Source organism: Calidris pugnax, unplaced genomic scaffold (genome assembly GCF_001431845.1).
Source record: "Calidris pugnax isolate Ruff unplaced genomic scaffold, ASM143184v1 scaffold70, whole genome shotgun sequence".
Classification (NCBI taxonomy): Eukaryota; Metazoa; Chordata; class Aves; order Charadriiformes; family Scolopacidae; genus Calidris; species Calidris pugnax.
This window is the reverse complement of record NW_015090862.1, coordinates 1393474-1413019: the sequence shown is the minus strand read 5'-3', so window position 1 is coordinate 1413019 and position 19546 is coordinate 1393474. Positions and strand designations below refer to the sequence as shown.

Genomic DNA, 19546 nt, shown 5'->3' with positions numbered 1-19546 from the left:
AACTAACTTGCAACTTCTAAATTACTCTATCAAAACATAAATGCCACCTTTCTTAAAAGCTTTATTTCTGGTAGAGACTCTAAAATAGGTGGGGGTTTTCCTACACCAAAGTTTTATGAGTGTATTGCATAATGTAGTTGCATCCTGCAGGGCTAATACAGTAATGCCAAGATAAAGCAGGTCTTGGGAAGTTTTTATTTGCTTAAATGACTGCATAAATAGTAACATATTTAGATGAGAGGTTTAGTGTAAATTGTGGTATCTTTGCTAATATAAGTTTTTATAGTGGTTATGAATTTGGAAAATGGATACTTATTCCTCCCTCCCACCCCACCTCGTATCTCCTATAGAATAGCACTGTTTGGCAGTGTACTGACTATAATACTGATTGCTTGTGTCATAACTTATATATAATTTAGTATTTATTTAAAATTGTTTTCACCTATAGGACATTCTTGGGTTTGTGTAGCTTTTTAAAGTGAACAGGCAGGGAAATGATGCCAGGCAAGCCTTTTTTCTTTTAATACCGGTTTATAAATAATTCTGATTGTGAAGGGAGTCACTCTTTCTCTTCACTTATGCAGTTACATCTGGCACTGGATATCCATATTTCCTCTATTCCTGTCATAATTAATTTTAAAGGTGAATTTGCAGAGTTTATCTGATTTAATCCATTAATATCATAATTTTAACTCCATCATTATTACTAAGATTAAACAATGCTTCAGTGACTTTATCTGTGTGGAAGCTGCAGAAATACTTTAGATATCTTATTTCCTCTTCAAATGCAAAATTTCTTTTTATAGTTCTCCTTGGGTTTGAGTTACTGAAGTTTACTCTGACCTGAACAGAGAGCAAAGTAAGTAAAAGTATAAATTAGCTCATCTCTTTCCCCTTGTTAAATGATGTCTGTAGACTGCCCGTCGTAAGGTGATTGGCAGTATATTGGACAATGGAGTCCCACTCCTTATACTGGTAACTCACATTTTTTGCAAATGCATGGATTTCTTTTAGTCATTTCTACAATCTGATCATGATAAACACAGATAAGATAGCTGATGCTAGAATCCTTGGGGTCTTCAGCTTATCGTCAGCTGTGTCTGAAACAAAATAATTTTAATAGGCGCAGAAGCGTGGACCTTTCTTATGTAACTTGTTTCTGAATGTGTTGAGCTGTAGCTTATGCTACTTCATATAGGTTTTTGTCACTCGGTCAAAATAAATGGAAAAAAAGCGCACAATTTTGAACAGCTTGATTCTCTTTATTTTCTTACATGTTACATCACTTGATACACTGTATTTCCAAAAAGTTTGGTACAGAGAGAACAGTTTATATTTTTACAAAATGCTTTCTCATTACAGTATTTTGTTGCATTCTTTATTCATGCTCTTAAATTATCTGCAGTTACTGATTAAAAAAAAATAAAGTATGCCTAAGAAGCAGTTTTAGCGTACTTGACACTGCGTGCCTTCTCCTGCCATAAAACAATTCACTGTAACAGGATGCTTCTGTACCCACATTATCCTACCAAAGTATTTTGATCCTTTGCATAACCTGCAGACTGCATCTTAGTGTGTGTCTTACTTGTACACAGTTTTAAACATTATTAGGTTTGAATAGCTTGTTTTCTCTGACAGTCTTCTCATACATTGGGATATTGGGATGCACAGAGTTTACATTATGTTGCTTTATCATCATCTATTATTTACCTATTTGTTTTCTCTTTGTAAGAAACCCGCCCATGGTCCTTTCCTCCCACTGTTTGAGTCAGTTTATACACCAGGTGGCAATGTCTGCATTGCAATTCTAGCAATTTGGTATGTGTGCTTCCTAAATATTTCATCCTCATGAGGGCATTCATTGAGCTCAGAATGAACTTATTCCCAGAACATTCTGTTATGATCTGAAGAGACTTTGCACCAGACTCGTGGAAACAAATCTAGTAGCCCAAAGTATTCAACCTGTGATGTCTTTCCAAATATTCATGTAATCTTCAGTTCCTTTATCAACCCCTTCTTAAACCATTCCTACAAAGTTTAATTACTACCTACATCTTTTCCAGTCATTGTAAAAAGTAGCTGTCAAGCATAGCTCATATTACTTTGAGATTAGCTGTCATAAAGGTTCAAAATACTATTTTTTTTTCACGTTTTCACATTTTTAACAAAGCCTTGGTCAAGCACACTTGAGGCCGAGAGGGATTCTTATTCTACTACACACAAGAGAGAGCAGGTGCTGGGGTGGGGGTGCAGAGTTGGTTGGCAAAAGTTTTATTTGATTTCACAGCTTACTATTTAATCTTTACATTTCATCTCCAGCCATCAAAGGTTGTAGAAACAATCCTGCTGTTCCTAGAATACATACCAGGATGAAAACCCATAGAAAAATACGATCGATTACCATGGCAACGTATTTCCAGTCATCCTGAATCTGAAAAATAAATGAATAGCAAGTAGGCATGTTTATTAGATGAGTAACTTGCAGTAGCAATTAGTACTATTTTATACGGGAAGCACAGTTTTTTTCCATATGTCTTTCATATATGCACAACTTGCATATCTCTGTTTTCATTAACACATTAATTCGTCTTGAAGAAGCTTTATTTGAATATGCTATTTGTGGCAAAGCCAAAAGCTACTTCTTCAAATACAAAAAGTCATTCACCTAGACACTGGACTTCATGAGATATGACTTCTCTTCTGTGTGCTAAAAATGAAAGTGAAAAGCCTTACATTCTTAAGTGATCAGCTTTGTCCAGAAAACTTTACTGAAACAGACTGCTCCTACTGGTCTTTAGGCAGTATGTAAAACAACGAAGGTTAATTGGTATATAATTTTTTGGTATGCTTCTTACATAGTACTCAAATTTGATTGTTGTCATGCATATAAATGAATAATGCATTTGTTGGTTTTGAAATTTTGCGCTTTTTAGCTTACAGCTTGTTTGTTTAGGCAGACTTAAACCCAAAACAACTCCAGATTTTCTATACCAAGTAATTCTAAATAAAGTTAAAATGAAGTTATTTTGGTTATGGTGAAACAGAGCTTTAAGTGCCATCCTCAGAGGATTTAAATTCAGTGATCATTGTGGTGGTGTGGCTACTGCTCTTACTATGTTTGAGGAACATGATAAGAAGAAAATGTTAATTACTTTTTTTTTTATTACATCAAGATGCAGTTTTATGAAAGGTGATGGACCCCATCTTGCAGCAGTTGTCTCATTTAGCTACAGCACTTTACTCAGCAGCAGCAGAAGAATAAGCAATCTCATCACTGTGAAGGATGTTCATTGTTACACTCTGTTATTGACAGTAAACTGTGAGAGGGAGACTCTAAAAGCTTAGAGTCGGCAAATTCCACTATTAAGGTTATAACTTGGAGTATCCTCACTCTGAATCTCATAGGACGGCTACTCAGGTATGTTTCCTTGGCACTGGTTGCCTTAACTTGCTTCACTCAGCATATGTGTTGTCAATAAAGACAATATTGTGCAACAAAGCTGCTCCCCAAAATTACCTACATTCAAAATTGCACATGTCTGTAAAACAGCTTGGGTAATTTACTAGTATAAAATAATGGTCTGTGTTGTGTTGTCCTTTTTTTCTTTTTCTGAGGGGTGTGGGGTTTTTTTGAGATCATTTTTTCTTACAAAATACACTAATGGCACAATGCTACCTGCAGTTTGTGTAATAGTAAAATATGTTCTTACCTCTTTTGCTTCATTCTGCATTTTCATATTTTCTGCAATGTATTTAACACTTTCGATAGCATCTCTCATTTCTGGTGACAGAACTGAAAATGAAAACAGAGGATCTACAGACTCAGAGCTTGAACTTCTTGTAAGGTTGCCACTGAAATCCGAGAACTTCATTCGCTGATACTGACAACAGCTGCACGCCACATCTTGACATACAAAGCCATCTTTGCAGCATTTGGTTTCCGAACTGTTGAAGCAATTTAAGTTTGAAAACTCAGAAGTGAAGAAGGGTTTTGGCTTCTGGTTATTCTCCTCGTTGCTGGCAGGCCTTGTCATAAACATGATCCTGGGAAGTAAGTTCAAGAAAATGGTTCTCACCCACACAGGCATTGTGTGTGTCTTGGGTGTTCTGTAGTGCACGTTAAGTACAAACACCGTAATGACAATAGATAGAGTTACAAATATCATGGTGAAAAGGAGGTATTCCCCAATAAGGGGAATTACCAGGGAAGTAGAAGGTATGGTTTCTGTGATAACAAGGAGGAACACTGTTAAAGATAGAAGGACTGATATGCAGAGCGTCACCTTCTCACCACAGTCCGAAGGCAAATAGAAAACTATTACAGTCAGAAAAGAAATCAGCAGACATGGAATAATCATATTGATAGTGTAAAATAAAGGTAAACGCCTGATGTAAAGAGAATATGTGATGTCTGGATATATCTCTTCACAGCAGTTGTATTTGATGTCATGTTTGTACCCAGGAGCTTTAATAATAACCCATTCTCCACTCTCCCAGTAATCTTTCAGGTTCATTGTAGAGCCAATTAAAACTAAGTCAATTTTGGCTTTATCATAAGACCAGGAACCAAACTTCATGGTGCAGTTCTGATAGTCAAATGGAAAGTAGGTTACGTCTATTTTACATGAGCTTTTAAAGATAGCCGGCGGTATCCAGGTCACATCACCCGTATATTTTAATAGGGCCTTTGTCCTGTCATCAACCTGGAAATCCCCAACTGCACTGTAAAGCAAATAAAAATAACAAAAATTAGAATGCAACAACTCCAGGTAGTTTCATACATTTAGATCATATACATTAACTCTTTAATCTGTTTGGGGAAAGTCAACAATTACTTGTTGACATGAAGCTGAATTGCATGTGCAGGACTGAGTCAGCATCTGTCATAAATTTGCACAGTTAAACTGAAATAAACAGCTGTATAAATTTTTTTATGGAGGATATGAAAAATATTCTGCCTTATAATAACATGGCTCAGTGCAATCAAATTCAAAACAGCAAACAGGAGATTGCAAATGGCAGTCCCACTCGATGATGGTTGTAGGTCCCTTCCAACTGAACTGTTTTATTCTGTTCTAGATGAAGCACCTCAGAACCCAGGGGCTGATAAGAGGATACCTGCAGTACTGGTGTTTCCACCTCGTCTGAACAGTGCAGGTAGTGGCTATGGAAAGAGGGATTAGGGCTGGGGTGCGTCTGCATAGGAAGTGTCTTTGGTGAGGTTTTTGTTAAGTATAACAGATAGATAAGATCCATGTGACAATTTCAGTTGTTTATATGAAAAAACTAAAAAGGTAATTTAAAATTTTAAGGCCACAGTTAGAAAAGGTGCATCATTGCTGTTGTTCCATAGACCTAAGCTTTGGTTACTCCTAAGTTCGGGGTTTCTAACTCCATTCCACTGGAGCTACTTCCCTGCAGAGCAGAGGGATACCTTTAGTCATGGTTTGGCTTCTCACAGTCTCAGAAACTGACAACCAAAGTAAACTTCACCTGTGGCTTTTATATGTCAACATTATTATTGTAAAATGTGTCAAATTGACATATTTTGTGTCAAAATGTGTCAAACTGACACAATTTAACTGCTAAAAAGCTAGAATTTGCAGGGTTTTTCAGTTAAAGGTCTGACTCAGACAAGAACTCTTCAGTCTAAGGGAATTTCTTGCCACTTTCTGTGTAGACAGTGGTAAAAATAATAGTAAAAGCGGGGGCTTGTGCAGGGGAGGAGCAAAGTTCACTTGGAACTGCTCACTCTCAGCTCCAGGTTGGGAGCTGGCTCCTGCCCAGTGATGCTGATGTAGATGGCATGGAGGAGAGTACAGCAATAGGGAGGTGTGGGACAAGGGTGTGCTGAAAAGCAGGCTTTTTTCAGTTAATGCAGTGAACCTGCTGCTGATTGTTGTTTTTAAACTAGTAACATCAGCTTCTTTCTTCCTGAGTTAAGAAGATAAATACGCAAGAGTCTTACTTGTTATATAAAACAATATCTGGCTTCCAGATCTGGCCAGATGGCACTCGGATGAATTCGGCACCTCCATAGTCCGCTGGATTCCACCGAAGCTTGTAATCGTTCCAGATCTGATCGTGGAAGAAATGAGTCTGTGTTAGGTTTGTGAGGAAATCGAAATTCAGTGGACTAGGCTCAAACCAAATGCTATCGTATCACTTTGAGGGTTGTTTTATTTTGGGTACTATCAATGATTAGATGTTTCCTTACAAACATGTATGTCTGGTGTTTATTCACGTGGAGATTGTTGGTCTGGATATGGCTTAGATGTGTGTGACTCCATGTCCCAAGAATGTCTACTCAGTAGCTGCAATGAGGTGAAAGAGGGAATGACACTCTCTTGCCAGAGCATGTTAGGATTTAATCAGCTAATTTAGGTCTCAAAAAGACAGATGTCTGTGAGATGGTGAAAACAAATGGAGGGGAGGCTCTGGTGCTGGGTGTGATGTTGGGTTAGAGAGAGCTGCAGGGTGTCACAGCATTGGTCACTAGGGCTCGTTAAACCCCAGTTTAACCAAGTTGAATATTAAGCTGAAACCAGGGATTAAGTTGGTTATTAAGCTGACTACAACAGGGAGTAATTGCATTTTTAACGCCTAAAGCCCCTTTTAAGTGAAGCCAACATTTTTGGTTTGCTCTCAGTTTCCGAGAGGTGACAGTGCAAAGGGATGCTGTGCAGAGCCTCTGGTCCGAGCTGCGTCCTCTGTGCGCCAGTGGCTGCCAGGGCAGCCCCTTCGGGAGGCTTCTGAGCAGCAGCACAGCATGTAGGGGCTATACGCCGCCTGGGAGGGTTGGGGCTGCAGCTGGCGGCCCACAACCCGAGTTTAACGCCCCGAGTCAGGCCCGTATTTAAACGCTGCGGCACCCGCAGGGGTGAGGCAGAAGGGCCGGTGATGGCGGTGTCTCTGGCCTCCCGCTGCCCGGGGCGGGAGCTGCCCCAGGGCGGGGATCGGGGCCCGGCCGCTCAGGCGTCCCGCCGCCGCTAGGGGGCAGCAGCGCGCCGGGCAGAGCGGCCCTGAGGGGGGCGGCCGTCGATGGAGCCCCAGGGCCTGTGCCGTGCCCTGCCCCAGGGAGGGCGGCCTGGAGAGCCCGGTGCTCCCGGGAGCCCGCGGACGGCTCTTCCCGCGCTGGGAAGGAGGTGGGTCGGTGTGCGTTGTCAGCAAGCTCTACTTACGTGCTTCAGCCACAAGTTCGTTTCCATTATCTGGTTGACTTCATCCTGGAAAAGAGAGGGGTGTTTGGAGCAGCTCGGGTCCTCCCATTGCCTCGGGCACCCCGTCAGGGTGGGTACTCACCACCTTCACCAGCTGGGACATGGACACCTCGAACTGGATGATGACGGGGTCCGAGACGTTCTTGACGGGGCGGACGAACTGGTTGTAGCTCTTGAAGAGGGCCGCGTAGAGCCGATGCTCGGCCTCGGAGCCGCCACAGCCTGCAGGAGGGCACAGCGGGGTGAGCGGCCTCTGAGGTGGCAGCACCCCATCTGGGTGCCAGAGCAGGGTTCAGTGCTCCTATTGGTACCTGTCTGGCTGTGTAATTAGCTGCTCAGCATCCCTGACATGTGTGGGGAGAGGCCAAGCCTTGCCCAAGTGGGTAGTAGTGTGTCATGATTGGCATTGGCTTAGGCTGGGAGAAGAAGAGCAATGAGAGGTAACACTATGACAGTTTGTCTCGCATACATCTCTGTAAGTGGGTTCAAAAATTAGTTTCAGGGAGCTACTGAAGAACTGGAGGTGCAAAAGCACTTTGCCCTCAAAGGTCTAGTCCCCTTGACCTGCCAAAGCTGCAGGGTTGTGGAGCAGAGGAAGGGAAAAGTGTAACCCAACAGACTAGGCCACTGGTAAGCTGCCAGGGCATTTTGCAGAAGGAAGATTCCCAGGAAATGAGAACTCTGCTTTCTAGCCTGAGTCATGATTGTATGATTATAGCAATGATAACAGCCTGCTTGTTAAAATATAAAAAAATGGGATTAAAAATTGATTAACCATTATATTCAAAGACTTTCCAGCACATTCAAAATATTGTGCTAATTATCCATTTATTATTCTAAGTAATTTGTATTTAGGATCTATTCCTGTTGTCCATTTTGCCACTGATAACTGCTGTTCATGGCGCCTTGTGGCCAAGAGAAAAGTTGCAAACTGAAATTCTTAAGCAACAAGGTCTCTCAGCTGTTTTGGGGTGAGGTGTGAGAGCCTGTATTTCACACTGCGTTTTTCCTCTTGGAGCTAAGTAGCTAGGCAATAGCCATCCTGACAGCCGGACACTATTTAAAAGCCAATGGCCTTATATTTTTAGGGACTCTCTCTTAAACTGTCTTCTGGACAGCACATCCTCAAGCACTCCAAATGAAAAACAAAATTAGGCCTGTTTTATTATTTATGGATGACACTATGTGAATTCTGCAAAGGCATAGAACTGAAGCCTGTTGACCATACTCTGCAGTTCCTTTGAAACACAAATATGCATCTACAGGGATTTGCAAGGACGTTTAGTTTTTGCCAGACAGTAGAGAAGGAGATGTGAGGCAGAAGTATCTGCAGGTGACTGATCTGTGTTTCACAAAGCAGGTGTTACTTTACGATCTTTCTAAGAGCTTCCCCTCTCCCTTGGACAAGAGGGTCCCCCTCATGTGAAACTGTTTTCAGCTAAAACCTCTTTCTTATTTTTCTCTCTTCCCTTTCTCCTGTTCATTTGAGGGGCAATTTTATTTTCAGATTAGTGAAATCATTCAAGCCAACTTGCTAACTAAAAAATGAACCCATTTCTCTCACACTTTTTTACTGCTAGCCTTGCCCTTATTATTTATTGATGTCTCATATCTCTCAGATCAAGATTTCCTGGAATAAATCCTCTCAGATCTTTTCACTGAATTTCACTGATCTTGTAGGGAAATAATTTTAAATGTAGATCTTAACGACTCTATTATGGTCAATCCCAAATTCGCAGCCTTTTTCATATCACCAGCACTCTAATTAAATCTCGCATGTGCCGTATCTAGAGAAGTACATTAATTTTGGGGTTTTTTTTATTTCAATGTTTGGTGCTTCCCATATCTGCAGAGAGAAGGTGCACTGTTTGCAGCACATACTCAAAGCTGTTTAATATTGTCACTTTCTTGTGGTCTTCTCTACAATGTGTAAACCTACACCTTTACACGTAAGGTGCTTTCTCTTCTTAATGTTAAAATGGCTTTGTGTGTCCTGTTTGGCATCTTGAATCAGGACTGCTTAACTACTTTACATGAGGAAAATAAAAAAAACCCACCCCCAACAACAAACTGTGCAACCGAAAGAGCCGTACTGGGATTCTGTGTGTTTATCCATTAGTTTGGAGTGAGCTTCAGCACTTCTCAAAAATAATTTCCACCAAAGCCATCTCCTGTTCACCTTTTCAAACCACCCTCCCACCCCTTGACCAATAAAGAATAAACAAATTAAGGATCACTCACCTTGACAGAGAAAGCAAACAGCAGCAGTTAGAAGGAGAGCGTGCGTGCTCTCCATGGTGTGATGAATTACTGCCTGTCGACAGAGGCTGTTGAAGATGAGCTTGGCTGCCAGGATTGTATGAGCATGGGAAGCAGAGAGAGCTCTGCTCCTCCGATGCGTGAAATGCCTGGAAGCAGCAGACGGCAGGACCCTGAACGCAGTTCTGCGCAGTGAGCTCCCATTAGGTTTGCTGTGCTGCCCCCTTTCTAGCTACCCAGGCTGTCAGAGCACACGAAACAGCAAATACATTGCAGGCAAAACAGATGTTATTGTAGGCAAAGAGCAGTCTTCTGGCAAGGATAAGAGACAAGAGTCCTTAAACTGGTGCATAAATGTGCCTGGTAATCTGACAATGCTAAAGGTTTTTCCAGTCAGCTGCTATACAGGATCTGTCTCTATCAGAAGCCCATGCCAAGCTTCTAGGAGAAGTTTAATTAATAAAAGTCTTATAATTGAATTGTGCTGAAATGGATATTGACATTAGGGACGCTTGATTTAGCAGTGAACTGAGATCATGGGACATGAATTTCCAATTATGCTGTAAATGTTGAGGTTTTTTTCCTGCCTGTGTCTCATCTTGCGAGCGCGTGTGCTAGGTGCTTGAGTGTATAAAAAGGATGTGCTGTTCCCAGGAGTAATTAGAGGGACGTACAACTGTTGCCAGGATCTAAGCCCAGAGTTGTATATGTAGCAGCTGGGATCCGGCAAGAGTCAGGGGTTTGAGCTGGAGACCAAACTTGACCACAGCTCTTGAGAATAACTCTTTCGACTGTTCCTGCTTTGATGGACGTTAGAAAGGTGACATTTGGGAAGGGGAATAAAGAGCACAGGATTCCAGGTTAATTTCACAAAACCTTATTATTCAGGGGAAAGGAGATGGGGGAGACTGGGGAGTTGTGTTTGAAGTTCAATCATAAAATCATGCTTTGCAAAGTGGCTTATTCCCCAGGTGCCCCATCAGCTTCCTTGTTAACTTCTGTGTCACTTCTGTGTCACTTCTTGATCCTCCTTGAACGACCAGGTGATGCAAGGCTCATGCACGCAGTGGTTGTTGCACACATCTGGGCAGTCTGTGCCGAGGGAGGAGAGGGGGAGAGAAAACTGGGATTCCACCCTTGTTTTTGGAAATGATGAGAGGGAAGCTCTGTGGGACAGGAGGCTGCACTCAATAGGTACTTTGCTCCCTGCCATTAGGGAAGGATAAACTGACCCCATTTGGCACCATGTTAAGAGGTAGCACTGGGAGAAAGAGCATCAGACCGGGTTCAGCTCAGCTGCTCTTGGCACAGAGCTTGTTTATCCTGTTTGCCCTGTGTCTCGGAGCATCATTCACTCCATCCCCAGACACAAGCTCTTATGATAATTTCTGTAATTCTATTAACTTGGAGGAAATAGGCTTTACTCTCCATTTGATTTTTTTTTTTTTTTCCAGAGAATTCAATTGCTTGGTCGAATTCTCTGGAAGAGCTTAACCCTTTGTGGCTACGTTTTTTTGCCTCGCATTAAGACTAGATGTTTTCCCTTTTTGCCTTGGTTTCCATGTATAAGCAGCATTGCAACTGAGATTTTTGTTTGTTTCTTTTTGGTCCCAACTAGAAATGAGCTAAAGCTTCAAAGATCAGATCATAACTCGTGTTCCCCAAAAGTCAGTGCTTAAGCCTGAATAATTTGGAAACATCCGATCTGCAGAGGCAGCAAAGAGCCATTGCATCAAGAGATACAGGTATTTCAGCTTTAATTTGCCTAGTTACTGGAATTTTCAGTGGTGTTTGTATGCACAGATACTTTGTTTCTAACATCACATGCTGGAGCTCCTGGTGAAATCAGCTCAGGATTTTTTTATGGCTATGGAGAGTGATGTGGTAAGAACACATCACCACGACTGCATTGCAGAACTACATAGAAGAAGAATTTGTGTGGGTAGGGAGAAGCTATCTACCCAAGGCCATCTGCAGTAACAAACTACGTAGCCTTTGCTTTTTAATGAACGTGCCAATTTTAGTGGTGTTTTGCTTTGTTAAGATTTGTTAAGATCAAATCTTAACTCAGGTGATGAGGGAAAAGAATATTTCCCACCTTTGTCTGGGGTACTGATGTTCCTTCTATAAAAAACAAGCACTGCTGGTCTTTCTAGTTTGCTGTGGCTGCAAGGGAGCAGAAACAGTCCCAAATAAACTGACCTGGAGGCAGATGGTACATGCATGTGTGTGGTGGTGGTTGCACTTCTGTGTCTTCTGATGAAAGACAGGATTGGTTGGGGTGAAAGAGTTTTGTAATGGTAGAGAATGGGGAGGGAGCCAACGGAGGCTTTTCCTCACTAGCAGGGAAGCAAAGGCCAGTTACACACTGCCACTGAAAATCAGTGTGAGTGAAAAATATGTTTTGAATGACCACTTTTCTTCTTTTTTTTTAATGAAAAGCATTGCTGTAAAAAAACACGAAAAGTAGAAATGTTGAAGTGGTTGGTTTTGATCAACTAGTGGCTTATCATATTCATGTTAGCCTGCAAGGTGACATTTTTAATGTCATTTTTTGTCATTTTTAATGTAATAGTTTAAATTTTCTCTAAAATCTTTTACTTTTGAAATTTTTCAAAAAAAAATCAAAGCAGAAAAACCCTAAAATTCTTTGACAAGTTAAACTGGGAACAGTTCTATGTATTATGTAAGTAAAGCTGCTGAGGGTTAGGCAAAAATAACATTTCCCATTTTGAAACTACTGTTTTAGGAGATCAGATTTTTCAAAATTTTAGGACTTCGGGTAAAATTTTCCGTTCTGAAATTCACTATGGATGGAGTTATTTCTGGAAACTAAAAAAATACAGTGGTGGTTTTCAAGAACGTAACTAGGGAGGATATATTGCTTCACTCATGATTAAAAAAATAAAAAGGTGGCCACAGTGTATGGAAAGCACCAGAGCCCACTGTTTCTTGGATGAGGAGCTCTAGTTCTGCAGGGAAACCCCTGGGGCCAGGGATGTGCCTTTTGAAAGCTTTTTCTGGGTTTGTCAAGTCTGAGGCCTCTGTCTGCCTGTGCCCTGTGTTAGCTGCTAGCTGAGCTGCCAGATCCTTTCTAAAACTTTTGCCTGTGCCGGGGATAATTCAGCTGAAGGCTGAGAGAGAGGGAGCCCAGCGTTATCAGTCATTACTGCTCATAAAGATAAGGCCAGCTGTGAGATGGGAGTACTGGAAGCCTCGTTTCAGTTGCATTCAGGCAGTGAGCAAAAGGATAAGAAGAAGAAGGGACCAGGGAGAGGAGTAATGATTGGTAGGAAGGTGAGGGCAGGACAAAGCCAAAAATGCTGTTGGTACTGGATTAAAGGAGCAGAAAGAGGGGTCTCTGCTCTGCACAGGTCCAGTGTCAGCTGGTGGACTACAAGGTGTGCAGCTGACTTGCTGCATCCTTGATTGCTTGGCTGGGTGAGTCCCTCTCCCTTCTGCCCTGCAGGAGCGTGTAGTAGCTCACAAGAGTGTTTAAGTCTGTGCTGAGGTCTGTGCTCTCTCATTCAGGTTCACTGTTCAGGGTTATTATGGGATTTATCGGGGGCTTCACCTGTCTGCACGGTGCTGACAGCTGCTCTGGCTTCCCACTGGCTTGTCTCTAAGCAGAAAAAGCTGCTTAGCAGCTGGGGCAGTGTGTGCATGTGAGCTTGTCATGTTGTGTGCCATGTCAGCTCCTGGCACATAACCTAACAGAGATGAGCATCTCCCTGCATGGGTGAAGGTACACTCCTTCGCTCCCGTGGGGCGGTCTGCGCCCCCTCTTCTGTCACAGCTGTTGTTTCAGTTGCCTGCAGAGAAATAGCTCTGCTCTCTGGGTTTGAGAAGCAGAAAACAATTGAGGCGGGGAAAGCAGGTTTGACCCATTTAAACTTTACACCACTCACCAGTCACCATGGGAAACGTCCAGAGTGATAAATGTTTGGGGAGATGACTAGATCGTTGCTACCCACTGGAAGAGGAGGATGTGGCAGCTTCTATGGTTACAGGGCACACCTGCTTTAGTAGGGCTGTCCAACAGTCATCCTGCACCTTCCTGCCTTGACTTCAGCAATGGACACAGTTACAGCACGTAGAGGAAGGGGAATGGAAGGGAGGATGATGGTGTTACAACCATTCCTTCTTCTAGTGCACGACCTAAGGGAGATGCTGGTGATGATGATATAGCCTCACCCACCTCACTTTTCATACTTTTTCATTGTGTCTTTCCTAGGCTGTTGCACACCAGGCCCCTGGGGGAACCCTTCCAGTCCTCAGGGGTGGGGATATGTGGTAGGGGGGTGTGTGGCAGCAGTGCTGGGGAGTTCAGGACATGGACAGGGAGGGAGTGAACACAGGAATTGGCAAAGGTCCCAGAGCTGCTCTGAATGGTGTGAAAGGTGCTGGTGTAGCTGTTGTGGCATGTCTAAATCTCTGCAGTTAGCTGTAGCTGCCTGGAAATTATGATCTAGGTGGGGATGTAGTTTAGCTCTGATGAGGGCAAATAGAACTGCAGGTGACTTCATCTGTGGCTTGTTGAAGAACACAGGTTTAGGTGTCAGCTAATCCTTCCCTAGGACAGGTGAGCCTAAGGTCTTCTTCACAAATAGTAGTGGATTTTAACAGTTTGGTCACCAGTCATTAGTTATGCCTGTCAGTGGTGGTAAATTTGTCATGTATCCTGACAACACCCCAAAGAAAAGCTGAGATTGATTTAGCTTGAAAAATACCAGGAGCTCACTTCTCTTTTTACAGATTACAAGTTACCTGGAACAAAGTGTGGTGGGATTGTCCTGTGACTGGTGTGTAGGGCTTTCATCTGTCCTTTGCCATAGACTTTAAGACTGTACATGCATTACATGCTTTCATAGCTAATTTGTTGAGGATTATAATTAAATCTGCATTAAAATCTCCCTAGCAAAATATGCAGGTCTGTTCTCAGGTGTCTTCCCTTTATTCTTGCTGCGTTTCACAGTTGTCTTCTTGAAATGCTTTCCTGGGCTCTTAGATTCATGAGACTGTATGTGAACCCCAGTTGCATGAGCTGTGAAAGTTGCAGGAACGTTTCAGGACTAAATCTATATAAAGGAAAACTTTGCATTTTATTTATATTTCACCATTGAACAGAGTATATAAATGTTTGTTTATAATATATTAATTTGGCCTCTGTTGAGCAATCAGCTATCAGAGATGGCAAGGTGAGAAACCTACTGGTGGTTCCCTCAGAAGTATGTCTCCATTTCTCAGTTCAGTTTTAAATATCATACTCAGACAGCTAAACAGTGATTCCACCTGTAAAGCTCTTTATAAATCAGACACAAGTAGTTTGATGTGGTTGAAGGAAATAAATATCTTAGCAATAACTTCTTTGTAATAGGGAAATTGCAGTATTCTAAGGAAAGAAAGTGTCCTTCCTGAAGCAATGTATGTAAAATACTTTTTAAATAAAAATCCTTGTGAGCCAGGATGGCGCATTGTAGAGTAAACACCTTTCTCTGTAATGTAATGCCTTTCTCAGACTTAAAATAATTGAAAGAAGGGCCAAGATATCACCAGAAGTACTGAACTCATTGGTAAAAACAACAGTTTTCTGTTTGTTTTTTTTTTCGCTATCTCAATAAGTCAAGTTCTACTTTCCATTTCCCTACTCCAAATCTGATGTAAGACCAACTCAATTGGCATCTCTGTGGATTTAAGAGAGGGGAACTGAGAGCAGAACGAGACCCAACATCTATGTACGTGTTGACAATTTTAAATGACAACTAAGGGTTCATGGCAACATTGTGGTTTTGAAAAAGTGGCTGCAGAAATAATCCAACAGTCCCCAGGACACAAACAAGGACGAATATCCAGAGAAACAGCCTGTCCACTACCATGGCAACATACTTCCAATCTTCAATGACCTGGAAGAAAAAGCCAATTAAAGATATTAGCAATTTGTAACATTCTTTTGCTCTTCCTCTTGCTAACGATGAGGGTTTTTTAATGAAAATAAAAGGAAACAAATCTCAAGGTTCAAGGAACAAACTGAGTTTAGGTTTGGGAAGGGATTTTTCTCCTACAGCCAGTCTGGGTGGTGGAAAAAAAGACCGTAAATATTTCGTAGCTGTCTTTGATGCATCAGGTACTGAGTGTGGCCGCCTGGAGGAAGCTGGTCTGGAAGGACCTACAGTATAATCCAATTAAGGATTTTTTTTCTTTAATTTTAGTTTGCAGATGCTATTAATCTCAGCGGACAAAAATAGATGGTGTTTACTGCCATTAAACAAGGTTAGCTTCAGAGTTCTTTTCTTATCAGCAGCCATCTTAATCAAGGGGTTTAATGCATATTAATACTGTTGCCTTTATTAAAATCCTTTTTTGTCTTGCATATGTTGTCTGTGAAAGTCATGAGACCAGCCTTAGATTCTGTTCTCCAACTGAAGTGACTGTTATTGTAAAGGGGGAATGTATCAGTCTTCATTTGCATCTCAGGAATGATTGTTTTTTCCTCTCTCATTGATTCTAGTTACACATGGGACATCTTCACCTCAATGACTTTACCATGCTTGTCAGTTATCTCATGTCTTATATTAGAACACTACATATTTTTCCTTCAGCGCACACTTTTAATTTCCACTGCTGCTAATGGGAATTGTGCGCTTCTGAAATCAGACTATACTAGATGTACATGAACAGTTGTTATCAGACCGTGATAATGAAGGAAGAAAGGAGAGATTAAAATTGTTAATCTAGAAAGCAGTGATATGTAATATCAGAGGACCCTGCGTGAAAAGCATTCAATTAATTTTTAATGTATAAAATACCCTTGAAAATTTTCTTAATATCAAGTGGAAGCTTTGTAGATCCTTCAGTGTGCAGTATGTTCCTTGCAAGAATTTCTGAGCTATTAGAAAACTTTTTTCTGCTCTATGAGGTCTGCTTCTGTTCAGTCAGTTTCCATGTTTCCAAGCTCATGTCTAATGTTAATAGCTGATCTTCTTTATTTATATTGACAGTAATTTCAGTTAATAGAAAACATGAACTACTCAGCGGCATGCTCCTCAAGGGACTCCTGCAAGATCAGAACCAGACTTTATTTAATCTGTTTGGCTGAGGGAGGAAGAGCACAACAGGAATAGAGAACCCAGAGTCTGACTGGGATCTGGGTCAGAGAGAGGACACTGATAGGTATGAAGATGATTTTTCCTAACCATGGGTGCTTGTCTAAACAGAACTCTGAACCTTCTGAGTTTTTCCAAGCATTATTCACAGTGTATTTATATCAGCTTTAGTGTGCTACCTAGTAGCACATGAGTAGAATAAGTGAATAGGGCAGCACCAGCACTGCTTAAATGCATCCCGGATAAAGTACTTGTCATAGCCAATAATGAGTCTGATTTAACTCAAGTGAAAGAAGTGTCAGCTTTGCTGGCATTAGGATTTCAATCCTACCCATTGTGTTTGCCATCTACGGACAGATACCTTAGCACAGAGAGGGTGTTTGCGAAGGCATTTTACCAATTTTACTAAATCCTCCTTCTGTGCCCAGTTAGGTAAATAAATGCTTGAGCTGCAGGAAGATTGTTTCTGGTTAACATGGCCTGGCCATGGGTTGAGTCACAGTCTTACTGAATACAGTGGGGAAAAATATTCTTTTTCTGACCTGGAACTGAATATTATTTTTTTCCACTGCCAACCACTACTTGAATGTGACAACACAGCTTTTTCAAGAGTATTTCATGACTTACTGAGCAATCAACATTCTCTTTGTAGAAATAGCCATGTTACTGTCCAAGAGAGTATCAGCGTTTACCAAATCACAATTCATTGTTATTTTAATGGAAAAAAATGTTTCCTCTTATAAGCTATAGCTAAAATCTCTCTCTTAAAACTTCAGAATAGCTAGGGAGTTCAGATGGCCTTTCTGGAGAGCAGTGTGTTACAGAAGAGGACAGGAGATGAAGTTTGAAAAGATGGGGATGATTTCTCATTTTCACTTACACTCTGGTCGTTGTCATCGCTTTTCATGTGCTCTGCTATAAAACTGACTCCATCAATTGCTTCTTGGACTTCAGGAGAAAATTTCGTGCTTGTTCTCAATCTAAAATCTCGATGACTGCTGACATTGTCAAGAGTCTCAGTGATTTTCATATCATATTTTTTGGCCGAGGCTGTATTCAAAAAGTAGGTAGAGTTCTTGTAGAAGTCGGATGGGTCCATACAAGGATTCTCTGCTTTTGTCTTTTTGCAGTTGCACAGCTTTTGCCGTGGAGAATTATTTTCTGGACGCTTCATGAACAGGTAAGCTGGGAGTCTTTCAAGGAAAACCAGTTTTACCCATGGGGGCATGGTGTGAGTACTGGGAGATCTGTGGTGGACATTGAGTACACAGACACTGGTGACTATTGAGAAGGTCACTAGTACCATTGTAAACATGAGATACTTCCCAATCAGTGGAACATCTAGAGATGTTGGAGGGACAATTTTGGAGATCAGCAGCAAGAACACAGTCAAGGCAAGCAACACAGATATGCATAAAGTCATTTTTTCACCACAGTCTGAAGGCAAGTAGAACACCAAGATGGCTAAGGATGTAATTAGCACACAGGGAATGATAAGATTGATGGTATAAAAAAGAGGTTTCCTTTTAATAATGAAGTCATATGTCACATCAACATACTTGGGGTCCAAAGGATTCACAGTCCTTCTTCCTGGGAGTGCTACAATGTCCCACTCTCCGCTTGGCGTAAAGTCGTCCATGCTTGCCATGGAAGTTTTAAGCACCATATCAATTTCCGTGTGATCGTAAGTCCAGGACCGGAACTTTAATGTGCAGTTTTGTTGATCAAATGGGAAATGCTTAACTTCAATCTTGCAGGCACTCTTGTAAATGGCTGGTGGCAACCAGCGAATGCTGCCATTGTTCTGTACAATTGCATTTGTGTATAGCGAAACTTCGTATGTGCCATCCGCACTAATGAAACAAAAGGAAAGAAAAAGAAGATAATAAAACATTAAGAGGAAAAACATAGTTCAAAACAGAAGAGTTCTGACATTTTTGGTCTTGTGGACCCTGGTTATTTCTAGAGTAGAAGTTTAGTAACATTTTGATTTTGAAATCTATGCTCTAGGGACCTATATCTTGGTAAGGAGATTAATGTATGCATTTCTTCCAATCAGAGAGTTGATATTTGGCCCAATACTTACAAAAAATATTTTGTATAAATATTATTAAACAACAAATATGCATCTCTATTTCATCCAAAGAGCTCCAAGTATTTTGTAAATGTTTGTTAAAGTAATTAAGGCTTACTACATCTCTGAAGGCTGAGTAAAAATGAGATCATCCAGCATGAAAATGGAGGTGCCTTTGATCTGGAGCACAGCCACTGCTAAGAGCACACCGCAACACTCCTAAATGACTTGGGTGAGGAAATAAGATGAGCAGTGTTAGAAATGCAGGGAGAGGGTAGGCAGAGGAAATGTAATTATATGGTTTATAATTTGTTGTGTCACTCCAGTTAATGTTTGCTTATTACAGAACAGAATAGAAAAGCACAGAGTTCTTAGTGCCCACAGATAATCTTGTCTTTGTGTCTCCTTCAACTGACGAACTTCCACCAGGAGAGTATCTATGTTATGACAGGCCCTTTAATTCAGGGAAGAGATCATTATCAGTATCTTCTCCTGTCCAGTGTTTCTGGGCAAACAACTTAGGGCTGTTTAATCTATGATGAATAGAAAAGCACAGAGTTCTTAGTGCCCACAGATAATCTTGTCTTTGTGTCTCCTCCAACTGACGAACTTCCACCAGGAGAGTATCTATGTTATGACAGGCCCTTTAATTCAGGGAAGAGATCATTATCAGTATCTTCTGTCCAGTGTTTCTGGGCGAACAACTTAGGGCTGTTTAATCTATGACATATCCTGAGGTAGAAATGTGAAGTGGTCAGTTGCTCGTAAGTATTATTGAAATGTAGTGTTTCTGAGCATATGCACTGCATCTTCTCAAGTGTGCTATCAGACACCTTTCAAACTCAGCCAGGCTGCCAAAGGAAAGTGTAACAACTATTAGTCATTGTCTT

At 41.3% G+C, this 19546-nt stretch overlaps 2 protein-coding genes across 2 annotated transcripts; both read right to left on the bottom strand.

Annotated features, from left to right (window-relative positions):
- Positions 1–1236: 1236 nt before the first annotated feature.
- On the bottom strand, positions 1237–9760 carry LOC106889341 (neuronal acetylcholine receptor subunit alpha-3-like). Its single transcript, XM_014944260.1, has 6 exons — positions 9462–9760; positions 7303–7442; positions 7182–7226; positions 5969–6078; positions 3711–4722; positions 1237–2431 (listed from the first exon to the last, which is right to left on the bottom strand). The coding sequence occupies exons 1-6, from the start codon at positions 9514–9516 to the stop codon at positions 2303–2305; spliced, it is 1491 nt and encodes a 496-aa protein (XP_014799746.1). The 5' UTR covers positions 9517–9760; the 3' UTR covers positions 1237–2302.
- A 4802-nt stretch (positions 9761–14562) lies between these two features.
- Positions 14563–18779, bottom strand: LOC106889368 (neuronal acetylcholine receptor subunit beta-4-like). Its single transcript, XM_014944293.1, has 3 exons — positions 18775–18779; positions 17463–18435; positions 14563–15382 (listed from the first exon to the last, which is right to left on the bottom strand). Exons 1-3 carry the CDS (start codon positions 18777–18779, stop codon positions 15242–15244), a joined length of 1119 nt encoding a protein of 372 aa, XP_014799779.1. The 3' UTR covers positions 14563–15241.
- Between the last annotated feature and the right edge of the window lie 767 nt (positions 18780–19546).

Coding starts and splice junctions, on each gene's coding strand:
- LOC106889341 (XM_014944260.1), bottom strand. CDS start 9,516: ATGGAGAGCACGCACGCTCTCCTTCTAACTGCTGCTGTTTGCTTTCTC. Junction 7,443..9,461: donor TGTTTGCTTTCTCTGTCAAG/GTGAGTGATCCT, acceptor GCCCTCCTGCAG/GCTGTGGCGGCTCCGAGGCC. Junction 2,432..3,710: donor TGCAGAATGAAGCAAAAGAG/GTAAGAACATAT, acceptor TTTATTTTTCAG/ATTCAGGATGACTGGAAATA.
- LOC106889368 (XM_014944293.1), bottom strand. Junction 15,383..17,462: donor GCGATGACAACGACCAGAGT/GTAAGTGAAAAT, acceptor TTTTTCTTCCAG/GTCATTGAAGATTGGAAGTA.